This window comes from Phyllobates terribilis, unplaced genomic scaffold (assembly GCF_046119375.1).
Source record: "Phyllobates terribilis strain yellow unplaced genomic scaffold, ASM4611937v1 Scaffold_4__5_contigs__length_816908805, whole genome shotgun sequence".
Classification (NCBI taxonomy): Eukaryota; Metazoa; Chordata; class Amphibia; order Anura; family Dendrobatidae; genus Phyllobates; species Phyllobates terribilis.
Window position 1 is genome coordinate 724,638,059 of NW_027362764.1, and position 20,479 is coordinate 724,658,537.

The window sequence follows — 20,479 nt, forward strand, 5'->3', positions numbered from 1 at the left end:
TATAAATTGTTCTTTGCTGATAGGCTTATTTACAAATGGAAAATAGTTTGTAAGTTTTGTTATGGGGCTGAATAATTTTCTTTGCTTAAATTTCAACTCATAATGAAAACATAGTTGCAAATTGTTAAAAATTTGATTCAAAAGTGGCTTGAAGTACATCTATGTGGTAACCTTATAATATAGTCAGGATTACTTTGTGTCTTACTTGTTTATTGAAAGTTGCATCAAGAATACAATGGAGACCACCATGTGCCAAAATTAGTTATAATGCTGGTTATAAATGAACTAAAAATAGTCAACCGAGTCAAGGAACTGGTACTAATATTAACATATTGAGACAGCAGAGCTTTATCTCCTTAAGTTCCTATAACAGACATTTCTGACATATATACATGAACCAAACATCAATGTAGGTGCGAGTTTAAAAGACATTTCTGCTATAACCTGTGAATTTGCCATAAAAAAGGTCTGTGATGGGAAATCCATAATCACCAAAAGCTGAGAAAAAAGGAGTAGAGCATGCGAGTGGCAAAATTTAAAAAAACTGCAAACGGGAAAATGCTTGACTACTGAAATATCTTACCTCCAGGGCAGTGTCGTAATGCCATTTTACATCTTCTGGATTCAGCAATGGTTGGACATGGGATTGTGTCTTTCGCTGGTTTCTTTACAATTTGTCGAGTCCTTGTCTCCAGACCCCATTTATATCCACACGTTCTGTTATTCCTACTGCATGTTCCCCATTCGCTCCATGGCCCCACCTCACATCCATCTGGAGAGAATTAAGAGAAATATTTGATCACAACTTATTTAGTGAAGATTATTTTGTTAGAAGAGCAGATTATTTGGGTAGAGTCCAAATCAAAACACTGATGAACGCTGACATGAATGGACACTACATCAGCACATACAGTAGTTGTTCTCAAAACTCAGGTTGGGCGAAAGACGTTGGCTGTAGACATGAGAAATCCTTAAAGAGGAGAAGGCTTCACTCACCTACACACTCCATAGTGTCATCCAATGCAGCAAATCCCTCAGGACATTCTTCAAAACAACGTCCTTTATGAGAGTAAAATTCTGGTTTGCACTTAGTGCAAAAATCTCTGCTAAAGCAAGAGTCACAATTTTCGATTCTGCACCCTGAAATAGAAATTAATTATTATTAGCATTTCTCCTTTTGCATATTACCAGCTGCACTTTTACAAAGCCCTTTAAAATCTATAATATAACCGGGTATGCGTGTCTGAAGCCTTTATAGACTGCGCATGCGCGACGTGCAGTCTGGCTCCAGACAGAAGACCGCATCCAGCCGTTACAGGTAAGAGGAGTGTATGGCGCCAGAGATCACGGTATGCGTAGATACTGAACGCATACAGCGATCTCCGGCGCCATACTTACATACTTACCTGACCAGGAGGAACGTTGCCGCTGCGCCTCTCTTCGCCGAACACCAGGGCAGGAGTGAGGCGTCGGATTGGCGCATGCGCATAGCGCTATCCGGCACCATTTTACTGAAGACACATTTGCAGTGTGTCTTCAGCAAAATGGTGCCAACAGCGCGGTACTCCGGCGCCACACTCCTCCCCTGGCCTCTGGCAGAACAGGACGTAGCAGCGCTGGAGCACAGAGAAGAAAGGTGAGTATAACTGTTTATTTTTTTGTATGTGTGTACAGCGTGAAAGGGATAAGGGGGCCACACATACCAGGATTGGGGGGTGAGGGGGACAATTCATACCAGGATTGGGGGTGATGGGTACCATGCATACCAGGATTGGGGGTGATGGGTACCATGCATACCAGGATTGGGGGTGAGGGGTACCATGCATACGAGGATAGGATGGTGGGGACAGGATGGGGGCAACACAAATCAGCATGGGAGACCATATAACCAATAAAAATGCTCACCACCCAGGCATAGAACGGGTTCAATAGCTAGTATATTTATAATGAAAAAAAAGTTTCAATCTCATCTACGCATAGCTTACTTGACGTTACACATCCAAATTTACAGGCTGACCTGGGCTTTCATCATCATCTTGGGCACCTAGGAGGCCGCTTATTGTAATACTCCAAAGTTTACTGCATCAGTACGCCAGGCATGGCCACCATTGATCACACTAGGGATTGGAACCATGCCCCATGTACTGGGTTCCATGTGTACTGCATTATCACAAGATCAGGAGAACCAAATGTCTGGAAAGTGCAAGCAAGCTTTGAGACTCAAATTCTCATGAAATTGTGAGTTCTCATGACTATTTGGTGATCCTATATAGCTGATGAGAGAAGGCCCAGAACAAGAGAGTCTCTCCCTAATTTAGTTTAAGTTGCTCAGTTGACCATCCTGATAATTACCAGAGGCCAATGAACAGGGCCATGAACATACTAGGATACCTCTACCATGTCTGTCTGCAACAGAAGGTTGGATGTGGTGGCCACATTGAATTTTTGACAACTTTATTGATAGTTATCTGTGGATTAGATAAGTTTTTAGTGCATTTCCGCATGTGCGTGTTTACCGGCATATTTTCCGAATCTAATGCAAGTCTATGGGGAAATTCCACACAAAAAACTCAGTCTACGCGCAAGACAAAATGAGAAATTGACATGTAGCGTATTTGAAACATGCACCGCAGGTCCGTTTACGCTGCATTAAAAAAAAATAATGATAAGTACAGTGGGCATGAGGCATCTATAAATCCCATCCACTTTGCTGGAACTGTAAGACGCTGCTTTTTTTTTGCACGGTGAAAATATGCAGTGTCAAAAGCTCATCATAGAATTGCTTTTTATCTGTGCAAAATCTAATCCAGTCTATTAGCAGGGTCCTGGTAAAACGAGAAACGCCTTACCGTGGCTACCAGGTACACATGAATTGGTTAATTTATGCAATAAGATTTCTCAGTTATTTCTATTTTCTACAGCAGTAATGCTATTCAAATTTCATATATTTCATGTTTGCATACTTAGCGTTGCAGAGTGCTACTTAGTTTGTAAATTCTATATGGAGATGGCTGCTCCTAGTAAGCACCTGTACACACCCATTTCTTGTTTCGGAAGTGCCGGTCATTTTTTTCTGTGTAATTATATTAATTGGACACTACACTATTGGCAAAACTTAACTGCAGGCAGCGACCATCAAGGACGGCACATCTACACTGTACGGGATGCAGAGGGAGACCCTCGTAACCAGCAGCATGGTAGTATTACTACATTATATGAGAATTCTATTACAACTGCCTTTTTTAATTGTGTTTATAATTTTTCAGTTAAAGCAAACTAATTTCTAGGGGAAAAATTGGGGGGGGGGGGGGCTACGTTCCCACGATGAATTTTTGATATTGCAGATTTTCTACACCCATTAAATAAAAAATCGATTACTTGCATTTTTCTGAAAATACACAGCATATAAAAAAAAAAAAAACTAAAATCACCAAAAACTCATCATGGGAAAAAAAATACAAACACAAACCCACAGTCCAAGCACAATATATAAAGAACAGAAAAAAAAGTAATCACTAAAAAAAAAAAAATTGTCCTCATAGCTATCCTAATGGTTGGGAGAGGGGGAAGGAGCAATCATCTGAACGGCAGAAAAACTTTATACCTGGCGGAACAATGGGCACACACGTTATAAATCAGGTACATTATGGGGAATACGTGGTTCATTTCTGAAACACTATATCCAGCATCAATGCAAACTATCAGCAGACATACGGAGTTACAGCGCGGTGCATTTGGAACTCATTTCATACGGCAAATACTTGCTCCTTTGGTCAATTGCATAAATCATTCTGGTCTCATTGTGTCTGAGAAATACAGAACTTCTGAAATAACCATTTGTGAACTCCCTGAGGCTTTTTCCAACTTAAAAAAAAAAAAAAAAATCCTCGAAATTTTATTAAGAATACATATATAAAAATACAAAGAAGTCAAGGTCAACGAGGAAATCTATGGGCAACGTCTTATGTATTAGAAGCTGTAAAGGAGCCTTTGTTCTTCAGTCTTGTACTATACTAGTATTTCACGTCATGCATGATGCCCTCCAGAGAGGCTACACCACTATAGGCTTTCTTTCTGACAATGCCTTAAAGAATAAATGAATTTGTAAGGAAATAAAGCAGACTACTTGACAAAAAGACTGACCAGCCCGGAATCTTTCACAGCAAAACCACATGCAATTTTATTGTCAATTACCCCATTGTTTCACTTGTAAAACATCGTACAAATCAATAAAAACCTATGGTAATTAATGGTAAAACCAACAACTATATTCCAAGTGAAAATTATATGAACTGAAGGAAATCTATATAATAAAAAAAAAAAAACTGAAATAGGAGCTTGAAAAACCTCCATCAAATAGCCGGAAAAATAGAGAACACATTGATGGCGCCCGAGTGCAATCAGATTTTTTTTCACGGATCAATAGACTTGCATTGGAGAGTTTAATCAGACTCTGATCAAGAAATCGGACAAATTTCCATGCTTCTGTGGGGCCCACTAGTTCTGAGGAACATTAAAGATAAAATCGGACATGTGAACTACTCCATAGAATAAGAGTGCCTACCTTGAAAAACACGGATAGCACTTGGGTGATAAAAACAGATGTCTGAATGAGCCCCAAGTGTAATGGCTTTAAGTGCTTCCATTCAGTAGAGTCTGATCTTAAGACTATATTCACACGGAGTTTTTGAAGAGATCAAAAATAAGTTTAAGTAGAAACGGTTTCAGGAAAAGCTCTTTTTTTGGAGGAGTTTTCTTTTTCTGAAAAGTTTTGGAAGAGTTTTGTTGCAGCCTTTTGATGCAAGTGTGCCTAGAAAGGAGCGTATTCCATAAAGATCTGTTTCAAAAGAAGTGACGTGCACTTTTTACTTTTTTTTCATAAAAGGCATTTTGAAAGACTACTTCAGGAAAAAGCAAAGCTCAAATACTCCTCGTATAAAAAGAGCAAAGCGGATTTAATTTCCCCTATAAATGAATAGGAAGAGTTTTTTTTCTCCATTTTGGAGTGGATATGCACAAAAAAAACACACCTCATCAAAAACTCCCAAGTAAACAGTCTAAGGATACATTACCATGAGGAAATTCCACTACAGATATGGTTTTCAAAATTGGGGTGGTAAACCCACACATTTCAACCTTTGCATTGTAGAGTCAAAGACACCAGGACATCCACAAGAGAAAATGGACATGCTGTGGATTTCAAACTCTCAGCTCTGAAACTTATGCAGTGGATATTCTTCTGAGCATATACATGAGATTTCTTCAAATCTCATACACAATGCCGTGAAAATGCAGATTTTCCTTGCCGAATACTTTTGATGCAGAAATTTTTGCATCTGAAAAGGTTGGATTTAGATGAATGGGAATTCTGCCGCACATAAGCAATATGTTAAAATACCCTAAAATTCACAGAATACCCTAAAATTAGAAGATTAAGGCTACCTTCATGTAAAACCCCCCACTCAAAAAAAAAAAATCATGCAAACACACAGAGCCCTGATAGCCAATACAGCTAGTTTACTAATGCAAAACTTCACTTTACACAGCAAAAATCTGCTGTCAGATTCACTTTAATCTGAGGGCTGAGACATGGATTTCAGCAATCTGTCACTTATTAGGCTGTGTGCTGTTTTAATACAATGAGTGTTTTATCAGCAGGAGATTATCACTGCCAGGACTGGTGCTCACGTGAGCCCTGGTCTGACCACACCCCCAGCACTGATAAGCAGCTCACTGTCAATAGACAATGTACACAAAAGCTGTGGTATGTGCAGGGGTCAACTTTCTGAGCTGCATCTAAAAACGCAGTTTACTGAGTGCAGCATTGGTGACACAACCTGATAGATCCCTGGATCTCTTTTCATAAATTATGCTGCTCTCCGATTAGGAATCAAAAATCTGCTGACAGATTCTATTTGAAGAAAAGTGTCAGTTTACTAAAAATGCCAGTAATTAAATACATGTATAGTAACTTTTCTCTTTCTCCATCACAGTGGACTAGTTTGTAACATTTCTTGTAATCCCAAGAACACTCCGGTTTACATGTAACAACTTTGACACAGAAATCAGCAACAATTTATTCAAAGGTTGAATGACAGAGTAAAAAATACAGACAATTTACAAGCAAATTACATAAATGATGTGTTAATGCACAGGGCTCAACAACGGCGGGATTAGTAAACTATGCTAAACTTGCAGTCACATCAAAGAGGATTGCTAAAGACGATTGAAACAAAGTGACATTAAGATGTTTCTTTATGTCTGGGAAGTCTAGGACTTACTGAATCACTAGGAGACTACAGCAATATTTGAAACATAGGTTAGACATATAATGTAAAAGAAATCCAACTTCTCTTGGATAGCAGAGAAAAACATGGCACATTTATGCCCTGTTTAAGGACAATTTTAGCTATAGCGTCCCCTGTAGATGAAGTTTGGCTGTGTAGACTGTAGCATCTCTCTGTGGCATCACCCCTAGAGAGGAGCGATCCCGAACTGTAAAGTTTGGGGCTCATACCGGACACTGACTTCTTCTGGAAGTCAGTTTTACAGTTCGAGAGTCGAAGGGAAAACAAAAAGGAAAGGAAGAAAAAACGAAAAGAAAAGTTGGAAACAAAAGGAAAGTAAAAGGGGAAAAAAAAATTGATATTTATATATATTTATGTTATTTATTTATTTTTTTTCCCATTGATTTCTATGGGGTTTGGGTTCAGGTTCAGGTTCAGGTACAGTTCTGGTTCATTCCTTGATTGCAGTTGCTCTGAAGAAGGTAGCAATACAAAAGGTTTACACCACCCAGAAGGAAACCGGATGGGATTCACCAGTCCTGGGTCATCTCTCTCCAATGACCTCATAACAGAGGTCAGACAATATAGATGCCAAGTACAACTCTGGCACACAACTTTCAACGGAACCATCTAGTTTGTAGAGCCTCCATATACAAGTCTGCTATGTAGCATGGAATCTCCCTCAATATATACATATATTTGTTTAAAACAAAAAAAAATATTATGAATTGTTTCTCTGAGCTCTGAGGTCCTCTCTCCTATCTGCATTCCTCGTGAATAGGCAGCATCTCCTCCTACTTTGGCTCTAATAGTAGCCATGAGTCAGTCGAGTCTGATCTATACGCCCTCATGATTGGCTGTGCTATGTGGTGGAGTAACTTCAAGGCATTATGCAGGGTGGAGCCAGGCCTTTTAGTGCTAGCAGGGTAAATTGGGGGTGTCTTTATATGGTCCTGGGAAGCCCACCTGATCTAAGAATATGGGAGTCATCAATAGGCTGTAAGCCAGACACACTGCATCACATTTTTGTCTGACCGACGCCTTATGCAAACCTCATCTGTGTGTATATGTATATATATTACTAGGCAACCACCCAGTCGCGGTTTGTCCTGATGAAGAAGTTGTATACTTCGAAACGCATTGACGAATAAAACCACCTGAAATTGGATTGGCATCTGATTTTTTTCTCCACGGCAGCACAGAATAACCCATTTGTTTCTCCAGTTATGTGCAGGGATATTGTCACTTGGTGTTGGCGAGTAAGGCTGTATTTTTTATTAATTCACTAAAAAAAAGGACAGAAATGATGTAGAAGCCCACTGGGTTGTGCCCAAGGCCATAAGATCCTTCTGTGTTCTATACCATCGGTAACATGGCAGCAGACATCTTACTACATAAAGAGTAGAGATGAGCGTTGTTCTACTCGAACTGTTCGCCAATCTCAAATTCGAGCTGTTTTGGGCGGTGTTCGAGACGTTCAGCGAACACGAACAATTTGAGAAAAATTCGGCTGTTCGAGGTTATGTTCGATAACTGTTCGTGCACCAAAATCATAACTGGATTTTTTCTCAGTAATGATGAAAATTAATGTTAATACGCAGTTTGAGTGTACAGCGGGGTGGGGGGAGGGGCAGGGGATGGATCTCTGCAGGAACAATGAAGATCTCCATTTTTTTTTCTCTTTCCCGCATTTGCAGTGGGGAGGTGCAATCTGTCAGCCTATCAGCAGCGCACACACGGAGCGAAGTGCTTTTTTTCACACAAGCAAGGGCATGTGTCATTGGCAGTGTATGTCACATGTCCTTGCCCTATAAGACCATGCCATTTTCCCCGTCGCCACCATTTTCTCACTGCTGCAGCTGCGTGTTAGACGGCACCGCTGTTGCTGTGTGCGCTATACCTTGTTAATTTCAAGCCAATTTTCGCACAAATATACAGATAGCTTGGGAGTAGGGAATAGTTGTGATTGCAGTCGTTTTAAGGACTAGGTTACAGCATTTCCTACGACTTTTATCAGGCAGGTCTGTGCTCTTAAATAGATAGATTGTGGGAGTAAAGACTAATTGTAATTGGAGTCCTTTTCAGGACAAGGTTACATCAGTTCCTATCAGTTTTTGCCAGGCAGGTCTGTGCCAGTGCTGTGCAAGTTTTTTTCACAGCATTTGGCTGAATCTAGCAAAGCTAATCCTTTTTGGCCTATTGCAGAGTGTGTTAGTCAGTGGAGTAGCCTATCTGTGTTGCAAGATATACCACCTGTGTATAGAATACCAATTTTTTTACTGCACCTAGTGAAGTAAAATCTTTTGGGCATAGCATCATTCTATTAGTCCATCTATACTGACCTCCATCAGGTTGCAAACTGAATATATTTTTTTCAGCATCTACCTCTGAAAAAATATTTGGCCTTCTAGCAGTGTGTGGAACTTGTTCTATTAGTCCACCTATACTGACCTCCATCAGGTTGCAAACTGAATATATTTTTTTCTGCATCTACCTCTGAAAAAATATTGGGCTTCTAGCTGTGTGTGGGACTTGTTGTATTAGTCCATCTATACTGACCTCCATCAGGTTGCAAACTGAATATATTTTTTTCTGCATCTACCTCTGAAAAAATATTGGGCTTCTAGCTGTGTGTGGGTCTTGTTCTATTAATCCATCTATACTGACCTCCATCAGGTTGTAAACTGAATATAATTTTTTTCTGCATCTAGCTCTGAAAAAATATTTGGCCTTCTAGTAGTGTGTCGGACTTTCTCTATTAGTCCATCTATACTGACCTCCATCAGGTTGCAAATTAAAAATCATTTTTATCTGCATCTACAGTACCTCTGAAAAAATATTTGGGCTTCTAGCTGTGTGTGGGACTTGTTGTATTAGTCCATCTATACTGACCTCCATCAGGTTGCAAATTGAATATAATTTTTTTCTGCATCTAACCCAGCCAATAGTTTTGGCCTAATACCACAGTTTGGCCACTCAGCTCTGCTCGGTTACCATCCATTGTTTTTTTGTGCAAACAACTCCAGAGTTGTGAATTAGTTAACCACCAAAATGAGTGGAAAAAGGCCTGCTGCTGGTGGAAAGGGGAATAGGCGTGTTGGGAAGGGGAAAAAAGGTTGTGTCCGTGGGGTAGGTGTTAAAGCAACAGTAACATCTGCAGAAGAAAGACCATCTTCCAGCCAAACTAAAATGTCTACTTCTTTTAGCGGACAATGTGATAAGATCCCTTTCTTACGGCCACGCCAATCGCTACAAATTCCAGATGAGGCACAAAAACAGCAGGTGATTCAACGGATATCAAGTGCTCCTTTAAGTGGGCTCTCCTCCACATCAACTTCAACATCACAAATACTCCAGTCCTCAAAGGTGTCACCCAAATCGCACTTGCTTCCTCACAGCTCCCAAATCTCCAGCTGCCCGTCTGAGTATGAGGTAGAACAGATGGTTGAGTCTGCAGAGCTGTTTACTCATACTATAGCCTGGGAATCAGAGGTCGACTCCAGCGCTTCTGTGAATCCAGACGAGGAAATGATCTGCACTGATGCCCAGAATCTTTATGAGTCGGATCCAGGACCAGACGCAGAAGGTTCTGACCATAATGTAGACCCTCATTCCCAAACTGTAACTCCTGTTGGTGGAGACAATGAGGAAGACGATGATAAGACTCAAATACCTGATTGGAGCGACAACTTTAGTTTTTTGTCAGGGCAGGAACAGGTTGGCTCTGAGGACGACGGGTGTGATAACGCACAGGGTGATGATGATGATGAGGTTGGAGATCCCACTTACTGTCAACCCACAGTCAGCCAAGAGATGAGGTCAGCAGAGGAGGTGGAGGAAGATGCTAGTGACGACGAGGTCAGGTTGCGCCTTCCTGGACAGAGACGTAGTACTGGAAGCACGTCAACAACTGCATCCTCAAACACAACTCTGCCTCTCACCACAAGTCGTGGTGGCTCTTCAGGTCGCATGGGTGCTAAGCCTTGCATAGCCTGGGCATTTTTTCAGGTCGATAAAGATGACCCAACTCGTGTTATCTGTAACATTTGTCAGCAAAAGCTAAGTAGAGGCCAAAAAATACATAGTTTGAGTACTTCATGCATGAACCGGCACATGGACATGAAGCATAAGTTGCAGTGGGAAGCTCAGTGTGCTACAATGCGGCCTAGCCGGCCGGGCCAACCACCGTCTGCCATATCTTGTGCATCCGCGGCCTCTTCATCCTCTGTGACTGGGGGGACAGCAGTCACACCTGTTTTGGGGCGCAGACCTGCCACCTCTTTACCCGCAACAGCCAGCGTGATTGGCAGGTCATCATTTTCTTTGGAGGTGGTAACACCAGCTGGTCTTGAGCGCTGTCCGACATCGATAGCACCACCTTTGGATCAAGGCAACCTAACATGTCCGCCTGCATCTTCCTCACAGACCGGCAGTTTGCCGGGGACACCCTTATCAACCCCGTCTAAGCACAATAGCCAGCCCTCGGTCCCTCAGATGTGGACAAGTAAAAGACCATTTCCTCCTAGCCATGAGAAAGCTAAGAGGTTGAATTTCACCATCTGCAAGCTCTTGGCTACAGAAATGCTGCCTTTCCGCCTGGTGGACACAGAGGATTTTCGAGACCTTATGTCCGTCGCAGTGCCCCAGTACCAGATGCCCAGTCGGCACTACTTCTCAAAGAAAGGTGTGCCTGCGCTCCACAAGCATGTCGCACACAACATCACCGCTTCTTTGAGAAACTCTGTGTGTGACAGGGTGCATTTCACCACAGACACTTGGACGAGTAGGCATGGACAGGGGCGTTACATGTCGCTGACTGGGCACTGGGTAACTATGGTGACAGCAGGACAAGGGGCTGCTGTCCAAGTCTTGCCGTCCCCACGAGTTGTGCGTCAATCCTCTTTATGTCAAAGTTCCTCCACTGCTTCTGCCTCCTCAACCTCCTCTCGGTCTTCCACCTGCACCCAAAGCCTGTCTGGTCATGCCACAAGCTTTCTAACTGCGCAGAAGGGATCCTGCACACCTCCTTACTATGCTGGCAGTAGGGCTCAACGTCATCAGGCGGTTTTTACTTTGAAATGTCTGGGAAATGTGAGTCACACAGCTGAGGAGTTGTGGTCAGCTCTGGAGAACCAATTTCATGAATGGCTGTCTCCACTGGACCTGAAACCAGGGAAGGCCGTGTGCGACAATGCTGCAAACCTGGGTGTGGCCCTTCGCCGGGGCAATGTCACACACGTGCCTTGTATGGCTCACGTGTTGAACCTGGTTGTCCAGCAATTTTTAGCCCACTATCCCAGACTAGATGGCCTTCTGCAGAGGGCACGGTCGCTGTGTGCTCACTTCTGCCGTTCGCATCCCGCAGCTCAGCGACTTACATCTCTACAGAAGTCGTTGGGCCTGCCACTTCACCGGCTAAAATGCGATGTGCCTACCCGGTGGAATTCAACTCTGCACATGTTGCAGCGACTGTGGCAGCACCGACAAGCCCTGGTGCAATACGTTCTGACGTATAGCCTGGGCCAACGAGATCCAGAGGTGGGGCAAATCACGCTGGAGGAGTGGTCTCAGATCAGGGACCTATGCACCCTTCTGCACAGTTTTGAAATGGCGACGAAGATGTTTAGTGCTGATGATGCCATTATCAGCATGACTATTCCGGTGATTTACATGCTGGAGCACATGTTAAACAGAATTCGGAGTCAGGTGGTGGCACAAGAGGAGGTGGAGGAAGTAGAGGAGGAGGAGTTGTATGCGGAAGGGCTAACATCTGCAAGGTCCAGACGGTCGGCAGCACCAAGGCGGCAGGCATGTGAGGGTGGGGGAGATGATTTTACCAGGGCGCATGGTAGCAGCCAAACTAGTGAGGAAGGTGCAGGAGCCCAGGAAGAAGTGGAGGACGAACTGATGGAAGACTCATCAGATGAGGGAGACCTTGATCACATTTCTGTTGTGCGAGGTTGGGGGGAGAGGACAGAGGAAGGAAGCATGATTGTTACCTCGCCACCAACACAACAGGGACTTGGTGCTCCTGGATGCGCAACACACATGAGTGCCTTCTTGCTGCACTACCTGCAACATGACCCTTGAATTGTGAGAATTAGAAATAATCCTGACTACTGGGTTGCCACACTGTTAGATCCCCGGTACAAAAGTAAATTTGCCGAAATTATTCCTGCCATAGAAAGGGATGCACGCATGCAGGAGTATCAGCAGAGACTGTTGCAGAATCTTACATTTGCTTTTCCACAAAACACCAGTGGTGCACGTAGTGAATCTCACAGTTCCAACTTGCCAACCGTGGGACCGTCAAGTGTTCAGCACTCAACCCGTAACAGAACCACAGTATCTGCTGGTAACATCAATTTTGCGGAATCATTTCACCACTTTTTTAGCCCATCCTTTGCAAGGCCACAGGAGACAAGAAGTCTGACACATAGTCAACGCCTAGAGACGATGGTACAGGAGGATCTCCAAGTAAACATTGAAGCCACGACTGTGTCACTGGACCCTTGCTCTTTTTGGGCTTCCAATCTGGATAAATGGCCGGAGCTAGCCACTTACGCCTTGGAGATCTTGTCATGCCCCGCAGCCAGCGTTCTGTCTGAACGTGTGTTCAGCGCTGCTGGTGGTGTGCTGACAGATAAGCGCACGCGGCTCTCCACTGATAATGTAGACAGACTCACGTTCATAAAGATGAACAAATCATGGATCCGAAACGACTTTTCTACCCCTGTGTCATCCTGGGGAGAGTAAAAGCTTGATGATTGGTTAAAATCACCCTACCAACCGTTTTAAGCTTTCAAATTACTAATCATGTTTATCTGTATCTTGACTGGAAAATAATTTGGGCTTTGTAGCAGTGTGCAGCACTGATCCTATTAGGCCATCTATAATAAGCTCCACCAGATTTAAAATTAAAAATAATTTTTAGCTGCATCTAGCCCGGAAAATAATTTTGGGGCTCAGAGATGCACAAGACACATAAGTGCCTTCTTGCTGCACTACCTGCAGCATGACCCTCATATTGTCAGAATTCGAAGTAATCATGACTACTGGGTTGCCACACTCTTAGATCCCCCAAACTTTTCGATCAACCTTTTCATTTTAATAAAGACGAAAAAAATGGTCATTTTTGAAATTATAAGCATTAGCAGGTTGTTAGAAACTGAAATCAAACAGTTTTCAACTCAAAACTTTATTCTAGGTGATGTTACATTTTCACATAGGACCCCTTGTTCGAAAGGAGCTTCTGAACTCTCTCGTCCATTGAATTTGTCAGGTTTTGGATGGTTTCTGCTTCAATTGTTTTGCATGAGGACAGAATACCCTCCCAGAGCTGTTGCTTAGATGTGAACTGCCTCCCGCCATCATAGACACTCCTTTTAATGATGCTCCAAAGGTTCTGAATGGGGTAGAGGTCAGGGGAGCATGGGGGTCACACCATAAGTTTGTCCCCTTTTATGCCCATATCAGCCAGAGATGCAGATGTTTTATGTGCAGCATGAGATGGTGCATTATCATGCAGAAAAATGATCTTGCTGTGAAATACACGGTTCTTCTTCTTGAACCATGGCAGGAAGTGCTGTTTGAGAAAATCCACATACATTATGGAGTTCATCTTTAGCGCCTTCAGGGATCCTAAAGGGGCCGACAATCTCTCTCCCCATGATTCCAGCCCAAAACATTACTCCACCTCCTCCTTGTTGGCGCTGTAGCCGCGTTTGCGTGGGGTGTCCATCAACCAGCCATCCTCCACTCCATCCATCTGGACCATCGAGCGCTGCACGGCACTCATCCGTGAACAAAACAGTTTTGAAATCAGTCTTCATGTAATGTTTGGCCCACTGGAGCCGTTTCTGCTTGTGTGAAGTGGATAGAGGAGGTCGACAGGATGGCGTATGCACAGCTGCAAACCTCTGAAGGACCCTGCATCTTGTTGTTCGGGGGACGTTGGAGGCACAAGCAGCTTCAAAAACTTGTCTGCTGCTATGACAAGGCTTTTTTGCCGCTGCTCTTTCAACCTGACGTAATTGCCTGTAGGAAAGAGTCCTCAATTTGCCCTTATCAGCACGCACACGTGTGTACTGTGAATCAGCTACATACTTCTTGATTGCCAAGACACTTCATCCTGATCATCGCACAATGTTGATTGTAGTCATGCCTTGACCTAAACACTCCACAATTTGTTGCTTCTCAGCAGCCGACACATCCTTTTTCTTTCCCGTTTTGGCAGAAAATGTAGGCTGCTTAATAATGTGAGAGAGCCTTCTTAAGTAGTCTTGCCTTTCATTGGACACACCTGCCAAACTAATTAGCACAGGTGTCTGCAATTGCTTACAGTGATATAAAGAGCCCTGACACCCATCACCATCAATGAGTTTAACTGACAAACAAACAAATTCTTCCCTTATCACTCCTAAACACTTTTTGCATAATAATTTGGAACGCAGTGTACATGTGCTTTTCCACAAAACACCAGTGGTTCACGTAGTGAATCTTACAGTTCTAACTTGCCAACCGTGGTCTGTATGGAATTGTTCAATAAAGGGCCCAAAATTAAGATAACATAGTTGGGAGAGGTCTCTATGAATAGGAATTCCTAAGTATTTGATACCCTGTGAGGGCCAGGCAAAGGGAAAGTTGGACTGGATGGAATCCTATATGGATTTGGGGAGGGAGACATCGAGGGCCTCAGACTTCGCTGCATTGATTTTAAAATTTTACCATGTAACAAAGTGATCTATTTCAGCCATAACAGCAGGGATGGATATATGTGATTGAGTGATATATACTAGGACATCATCAGCAAATAGAGAGCACTTGTACTCGGTGCCTCCCACCTCAATCCACCTAATATTGGGGTTATGGCGAATTGATGAGAGCAGGTGCTCCGTCACTAGGATGTATAAGAGAGGGGACAGAGGACATCCCTGCCTTGTCCCATTGGTGATTGTGAAAGGTGATGAAAATGTTCTGACGCACCCCCTGGGCCTTGGGACACCCGGAGCCGGACCCTTTTTGGTGGATGCTGGTGGTTGTAGTCTTCGTGGCGGCGACCCGGTTCCGTGGCTCAGGGCGGTCAAACCAGTGGCGGAACTATTTATGTGGTTTTGATGTTTAAATGTCCGACTACGCCACCCGTGGATTGCGGTCAGAGTGAACCGCCGCTACAGGGCAGACCGCTGAGGCTGGTGTTGTGGGTGCAGCAGAGCGTAGCATAACTCCCCACGGGAGGAGTATAGCCTCAGGGCAGTGTATGCGGAGGATGGGGGTGATGGTGCAGGGCAGCAGCAGTAACGACACGGAGTCAGTGATGCAGTCCAGGGCCTTTACTCACAGTTCTTATTATCCAGACCACATCTGCAGGTAACGGCTGCCCACGTCGTACTGTGCTCACCAGGTGAGGGGCTCAGACAACTCCCAGATAACTTTGGAGCACTTCACAGGACCCCCTTTGTGTGTCCTTTGTCTGGCCTTTCTTACCAACACTTCTGTCCGGCTGCCTCGGGCCTCCTCTTGGTAAACTTGGCGCCAGTTTCCCTGACCCTATGTGGTGCCTTCCTAGCGGGTGTAGCGAGGGGCTGCGCCACATAAAATGTCAGAGCCTCCGGTTTCTAGCTGAGGGTCGTTTCCTGCCTCCACTAGTTCGGGGACCGGTCTCCCCCTTTGGCCTGACCCCTCCACGCAGGTGGATTCGGGCGTGCGGTGGCGACTCGCCCGTCCGCACCCCTGGGATCCCTTCATTCCTCGTTCCTGGAGCCTTCTCCGCTCCTCTTCCTTCCTTCTCCCTCTTCCAGGCCTGGGCCTCTGTTACTAGGCCCGCCTCCGGAGCAGAGCTCATGCAGAGCCCCTGCTCCCTGCCACTTCTGCTCAGACTTCTCTGCACTGAACTAAGATGGTGCCCACCTTTTATACTCCCTTCTCAATGCACCCAGGAACTGCTTCCTCCCTGCTCCTGCACTACAGGGTTCCCCTTCCTCAGTGTTCCCTCCCCCCACTCCAGCCAGGGACAGGGACTGTCGTGCCCATCTCAGGGGCATATTGGTCGCCCTGCCCCACGGCAATGTGGTGTAATGCATGCAGGTGTCGGGTCCTGATCCACACTCCATCCTTACCTGAGAGTGAGATATCACACCTCTGGGTGAGGTGCAATACGTCTGTAGCAACCGAGCCCTCAGGGTGCTACAGTTCCATTTATCTTCAGCCTAGGTGACGTATTGCGATACAGGGCCGTGATTTTGGCTATAAAAGGGTCCCCTAGACCCCTACCCCAAGCTTTTTAAGAGAATCATATATGGCGTGCCAGGAGACTCTATGGAATGCTTTCTCAGCATCCAACGAGAGTATCTAATTACAAATTTTTAACTGCATCTAGCCCAGGAAATACTTTGTGCCTAGTAGCAGTGTCTGCTAGTCAGCGGATTATCCCGGCTGTTAAGCAAGCTACACCACCTGTAGTTTAGACACTTAATTTTTTCAAAGGAAATGCTTCGGGACCATGGGATACTTAGTGAAGAGCATCAGGAGGCACCCCAAGGCATAGGGGCTGGGACTGGCAGTAGGATGCCTTGCGGTGGACAGCCGAGCTCGATCCTTATAAAAGCTTTTTAACTGCAGCAGCTTTAGTGGACGCTACTGGAGCTGGAATTACCGCGGCTGCTGGCATGAGACTTGCCCTCCAATAGATCCTTGTAAATGGATTTAAAGTGTATTCATTCAAATTAGAGAGACAATTTAAATTAAAAAGCTTAGAGCTGCCTCCACCACAGGGGGGCTCGCTCGACCCACCAGCGGACAGGCACCAGTATTGGGAGAGGGGGGCTGGCCGTCAGGGTCCACTGCGGCTCTGGCACAAACCCGGCGACACGGAGGTGGCACGGGCAGGAGCGGACTGGCCGTGTCGGCTTCTCACTTTTTGGATTTTAGAAGGGCATGACATGCCTATATCTGTGTCTCCCCCTCCTTTTACTCCTCCACCTCTTTTATTTTCGCATGACTATATGTACTTGTCACTTTTCCATGTGTTAGTTATGTCTTCTGAGCAGTTTGTCAGCTTTTGGACACCTTTGAAGGTGTTTTCTATGTGTTTCTATGTGTTTTTGTTTGCCTGCCATTGGTTTTAACGGTGTTCGACGAACAGTTCGGCGAACACACGGGTGTTCGACGAACCGAACCGAACTCGAACACTACGGGGGTGGCTCAACACTAATAAAGAGTTTAATATTGAGGTTAGACCGAGAAAAAAAAAACATCAGCCGACGTAGTACCATATATACTCGAGTATAAGCCGACCTTTTTCAGCGCATTTTTTTGTGCTGAAAAAGCCCCCCTCGGCCTATACTCGAGTATATACAGTACAGACCAAAAGTTTGGACACACCTTCTCATTTAAAGATTTTTCTGTATTTTCAGGACTTTGAAAATTGTACATTCACACTGAAGGCATCAAAACTATGAATTAACACATGTGGAATTATATGCTTAACAAAAAAGTGTGAAACAACTGAAAATATGTCTCATATTCTAGGTTCTTCAAAGTAGCCACCTTTTGCTTTGATGACTGCTTTGCACACTCTTGGCATTCTCTTAATGAGCTTCAAGAGGTAGTCACCGGAAATGGTTTTCACTTCACAGATGTGCCCTGTCAGGTTTAATAAGTGGGATTTCTTGCCTTATAAATGGGGTTGGGACCATCACTTGTGTTGTGCAGAAGTCTGGTGGATACACAGCTGATAGTCCTACTGAATAGACTGTTAGAATTTGTATTATGGCAAGAAAAAAGCAGCTAAGTAAAGAAAAATGAGTGGCCATCATTACTTTAAAGAAATGAAGGTCAGTCAGTCCAAAAAATTGGGCAAACTTTGAAAGTGTCCCCAAGTGCAGTTGCAAAACCCATCAAGCGCTACAAAGAAACTTGCTCACAAGAGGACCACCCCAGGAAAGGAAGACCAAGAGTCACCTCTGCTTCTGAGGATAAGTTTATCCGAGTCACCAGCCTCAGAAATCGCATGTTAACAGCAGCTCAGATTAGATACCAGGTCAATGCCACACAGAGTTCTAGCAGCAGACACATCTCTACAACAACTATTAAGAAGAGACTTTGTGCAGCAGGCCTTCATGGTAAAATAGCTGCTAGGAAAGCACTGCTAAGGACAGGCAACAAGCAGAAGAGACTTGTTTGGGCTAAAGAACACAAGGAATGGACATTAGACCAGTGGAAATCTGTGCTTTGGTTTGATGAGTCCAAATTTGAGATCTTTGGTTCCAACCACCGTGTCTTTGTGCGACGCAGAAAAGGTGAACGGATGGACTCTACATGCCTGGTTCCCACCGTGAAGCATGGAGGAGGAGGTGTGATGGTGTGGGGGTGCTTTGTTGGTGACACTGTTGGGGATTTATTCAAAATTGAAGGCATACTGAACCAGCATGGCTACCACAGCATCTTGCAGCGGCATGCTATTCCATCTGGTTTGCGTTTAGTTGGACCATCATTTATTTTTCAACAGGACAATGACCTCAAACACACCTCCAGGCTGTGTAAGGGCTATTTGACCAAGAAGGAGAGTGATGGGGTGCTACACCAGATGACCTGGTCTCCACAGTCGCCAGACCTGAACCCAATCGAGATGGTTTAGGGTGAGCTGGACCGCAGAGTGAAGGCAAAAGGGCCAACAAGTGCTAAGCATCTCTAGGAACTCCTTCAACATTGCTGGAAGACCATTTCCGGTGACTACCGCTTGAAGCTCATCAAGAGAATGCCAAGAGTGTGCAAAGCAGTCATCAAAGCAAAAGGTGGCTACTTTGAAGAACCTAGAATACAAGACATATTTTCAGTTGTTTCACACTTTTTTGTTAAGTATATAATTCCACATGTGTTAATTCATAGTTTTGATGCCTTCAGTGTGAATGTACAATTTTCATAGTCATGAAAATACAGAAAAATCTTTAAATGATAATGTGTGTCCAAACTTTTGGTCTGTACTGTATATATTCCGGTAGTGGATAGTGGTGGGCGGGGGAAGGGGGGTTGCAGTGGCAGAAGAGAAGTGCACAGGCAGTAGCCGCTGCTGCAGCTACCACGTGTGCCCGCTGCTAAAGGTAAATGAATATTCACTCTTCTCCACTATTTAAGAAAGTGCATATTCACTCCTCTTCACGCCGGGACTATGTGCTTGGAGAAGAGTGAATATCACCGCAGCTCACCTCGGCATCTGAGGGCGAATGGCAGTAATGTCATGTGCTGCTCAGATGCTGACATGAGCTGCTGGCAGACAGGACACAGGGCTGGAGAAGAGGTGAGGAAGGAAGGAAGGGGAGTATAAGTGTTTATTTTTTTTCATGTGTGCAGTGATGGGGGACCATCTACACCAGGATTGGGGATGAGAGGGGGGCCATACATACCAGGATTGAGGATGAGGGGCCATGCATACAAGGATGGGGGCCATCCTTACCCGGATTGAGGGGCCACGCATACCAGGATTGGGGATGAGGGGGGCCATACATACCAGGATTGGGAATGAAGGGGGCCATACATACCAGGATTGGGAATGAGGGGGGCCATACATACCAGGATTGGGGCCATTCTCACCAGGATGGGGAGCATGCATACCAGGATGGGGGATGAGGGGGCCATGCATACATCTACTTCAGTAGGCCAGAGGAGCAGCATACAGAGATATTTCCACACTATCTGCCGCAGGCAATTCACTTTTTGTATTGGCAAACATCTCTGTAATCTTTTAAATAATGCAATTTACTAATTTATTAAAAAGAGGTTGTCCACTACTTTAGATTCCCCCCAATGTATCCCCCCGGGGTCCCAAAGACTTTTTGGAAATACCTTCCATTGCAGATAGCTCCGCTCACAGGAAGTATCACTGGCCACTCACAGGCATCACGTGACCCACGGCTGCAGCCGGCTCTAACATCCGCTGATGTCACGATAAGTGCTTGCATCAGCCGGGGGTCTTTGTCTTCCTGGTTCCATGGTGGATGCCAGGCTGTGGGCGGGGTTACCCCCGCGTCACACCCGGCATCCACCGCATGCTCTCCCTCTCCCCATTCATTGGGAAAGCGCGCGGGGGATGCTGGTTGTGACGCGGGGGATAACCCCGCTCACAACCCAGCAGCCACCATGGGGACCCCAGCACTGAGTCACGCCTCACTTGTGATGTCAGCACAGGGTCACGT

General features: G+C 44.8%; 1 protein-coding gene across 1 annotated transcript in view; it reads right to left on the minus strand.

The window, feature by feature from the left end:
* Positions 1 to 20,479, minus strand: part of RSPO2 (R-spondin 2) — a 209,450-nt gene that overhangs the window by 55,774 nt on the left and 133,197 nt on the right. Inside the window, exons 4-5 of the mRNA XM_073676786.1 lie at positions 997 to 1,140; positions 584 to 772 (exon numbers count right to left, since the gene is read on the minus strand). Of these exons, the coding sequence (XP_073532887.1) occupies positions 584 to 772; positions 997 to 1,140 (333 nt within the window). The remainder of the gene's footprint in view (positions 1 to 583; positions 773 to 996; positions 1,141 to 20,479) is intronic.